General features: G+C 40.2%; 1 protein-coding gene across 9 annotated transcripts in view; it reads right to left on the reverse strand.

Annotated features, from left to right (window-relative positions):
* Positions 1-945: 945 nt before the first annotated feature.
* The window catches only part of nasp (nuclear autoantigenic sperm protein (histone-binding)), a 6,574-nt gene continuing 4,649 nt past the window's right edge, over positions 946-2,870 (reverse strand). For 8 of the 9 annotated variants that reach the window (XM_032525774.1, XM_032525773.1, XM_032525771.1 and 5 more), the window contains 4 exons: positions 2,668-2,745; positions 2,495-2,569; positions 1,801-1,926; positions 946-1,144 (listed from right to left, as the gene is read on the reverse strand). In XM_032525774.1, coding sequence (XP_032381665.1) covers positions 1,106-1,144; positions 1,801-1,926; positions 2,495-2,569; positions 2,668-2,745 — 318 coding nt within the window. In that variant the 3' untranslated portion in view covers positions 946-1,105. The remainder of the gene's footprint in view (positions 1,145-1,800; positions 1,927-2,494; positions 2,570-2,667; positions 2,746-2,870) is intronic. The other variant, XM_032525770.1, reaches the window with a different exon arrangement.

Here is a 2,870-nt window from a genome sequence, read left to right on the forward strand (position 1 = left end):
AAAAAAAAAAAAAAAAAAAAAATCTTGGCCTCTTTGCTAGATGGTAAGAGTAATCCATTATTGCAAAAGTAGTGCAGTTACTACCACCACGGTTATCAGCTCTAAACATAATCCTTGTTCTAACAGGACTTCATATTTGCTTTAATGTAGTGCTGTTGATGTAACTCATCTCAATACAGGTATCTGCAAACCTGCCAGAGTACACGGAAATGCAGCTGCCCCAGCAGTGGATGAACTCTCCTCCTTTTGTCTCATTGACAAAGACCCTCCCTCCACAGATGCCAGAGTTGAAAAGGACAAAAAGGTTATGCAGAAAACACCTCACTCAGGATGCAACATATGAACTGTTGTGAAAAACGAAGGCTCCTTACTCTCCTCATCTTCTGAAGATGAAAGCATTTACTTTCCTTGAAATATGCAGGAGGTCAACAGAAGCTTAGTTATGCCATATGGGCACAGGCAGAATTTAAGGGGGGGGGGGGGAATGTTACAACCCACCCAAATAAAATTTGCTTTAGATAAAGTCCTTTGCATCTTAAAATTGATGACATTGAGAGCCCATGTTTAACCTAAAGTTACGCCCTTGCAAACGGGTCTGATTGATGTCTCTGTACATTGTTGGGAACGCACAAGGATGATTTTAACAATGTCCAGTTTTGTTAAAGTTTTTTTAAATAAAGTGCGTTTAAAGATGAAATGGAGTTAAAAAAAAAGCCTGATATTTTTAAATTTCCCTTTCAACCAGCAGCCTGAACTTTTTAATACAAGTCCTGGCCATTTTAGGCAATAAAACAAAATTTAGTAGAAAAAATAAAAACCCACACGTGTAAAAAACTGAGTGCCCATTACATTTTCTCTAATGGAAGGAAATAAGAGTCAGCATCTAGGTTGGTCTCATCATGATTGAGTTTCATTTCAAATTCCGTGAAATTAATAGTTCATGGATACAATTCTTTTTTTTTATTCTTTTACTACAAGTATACAAAACTGGACAGACAAGTCTATGAAAATGGATCTTATTTACAGAAACAGGTGTTGAAGGTGGATAGGGGGCTGGACAGGCATGCTGTGCTGGTTTCGAAGATCAGGAAAGACACAAGGACGGTCATGCTGAAGACTCAACTGAGGCCGACTTGTTGGCAGACTACAGGAAACAAGAAAAAAAAAAAAATTATAAAAACAAAACACTGTTACAAACAAGGAGTTAGCACACTGCCTACCCATCTCAAGAGAAAATGTTGCCATTTGTCCACCAATGCAGTTTCATGTAAACTGCTTTTTAAGTGGTTTCAACAAACTGCCAAAAGACAGCATTTACATAGAGATTTTGTTTCAAGTAATGAAGTTTTAAACCCATCTACAATTCAACCACAGTAACGGCCAATCACAGTACACTATATGCTTCATTGGCTATTGATCACATTTGTCTTGTGCCCAGCTGCAACAAGCCAAAAAAGGTCCCAGACGAAGTATATCCCATGCATCAGTTTCATCAACCTGTATGAGTTAAGCATCAAATGGAACAGGGCTCCCAACTTCTTTGGAGGCATTTGGATTCAGCTTTGAAGTACATTTCCCGCCATAAATGCATACTGCAACATGTCAGCTTTTCAGATGACTGACATTAACTGAATACCAAAACCCAAATTAAGAAACGACTGGAACCACCAGAAAATCATATGCAAGTAGTTATTGCTGTATGTTGGGCTATCCTTCCATCTAAGCAAGGTAGCATCATTACAGCAAATTTTAGTGCAGTCCTGGACACTCAACTTCGTAAAACATGAACCTATCACTCGCCTCCTGTGATTTCCCCTCCTGGACTCCATTGCTGGCACTAGAGTCTGCGCTGCCATTAACTGTGGCTTCCTGTTTCGACTGTTTAGCATCAGTGTCCTTTACTGGGCTCTCCTCCTCTGGTTTCCTCTGTGTAGAAACAAAACCGGTCAGGGAAAGACTCAACGCTCCTGTGCATGACTATTCAATGCAAAACATTTAATATTTAAAAAAAGTTTACATTCAGAAGAGGGCAACTAAAAACCAAATGTAGATATGTCAAGGTCACATTTAGGACATCATGCACACAAAACTAACCCAAAAACAAACTATTCACAGCATTAAGCAGTACCACAAAACCACCTACAGACATGCCACAACTACTGTAAGGTAACCAACAAGTCAGACAAAAAACACAAGACATAGGGTGACATTTGCAGCAAGCAAAAAAAACAACAACCAAAACACCACGCCATCCTTACAACCAAAGCAGGCAAGCACATGGACCTTTCAGCATAAAGTGATGGGCAAATGGTCAGTTACAACATACTAATCTCCTGCCAGTATGGATTACGTGGTCAAGGTTTCTATCCTTTAAAAGGGTTGCGTTTCAGAGGGCAGAACAGACGGCAAAGATGCTTTGGCTTCTGAGCAGTCACTGGTGTGAAATTGGCAGCAGTCAAGATGAAATTGAACAGAGGAGCCAAGCGGGCCTCACCTTTTTCCTGACGAGGTGAGAGATGTTTGAGACAGCTTTGGAAGATGAGGCACCATCAGATGACGTCACTGGGATCTGAATCGGAGTTTGGTTTGCTTAGAGATGTTTTGTAGGGTATTCAGTCATGTTACAATCTTGCAAAGCTTCAAGATGCACTAATGCAGTGTCCTTACCTGGCTGGCTGTTCCAAACGCTGAAGATGAAGGGCTGCCATTTTCACATAGGAAGGCTGATGAGGTTGAGGCTCCACCCTGCAAGAGGATAGTCAGTTACCTAGGAGCTGAAGCTGTTTTGGTACATCTATACTGCATTCTAATAACCTCCACATGGAATTTTACACTGGAAACTTAACCAAGACTTACAAAAAAAAAAAAAA

This window comes from Etheostoma spectabile, chromosome 9 (assembly GCF_008692095.1).
Source record: "Etheostoma spectabile isolate EspeVRDwgs_2016 chromosome 9, UIUC_Espe_1.0, whole genome shotgun sequence".
NCBI lineage: Eukaryota > Metazoa > Chordata > Actinopteri > Perciformes > Percidae > Etheostoma > Etheostoma spectabile.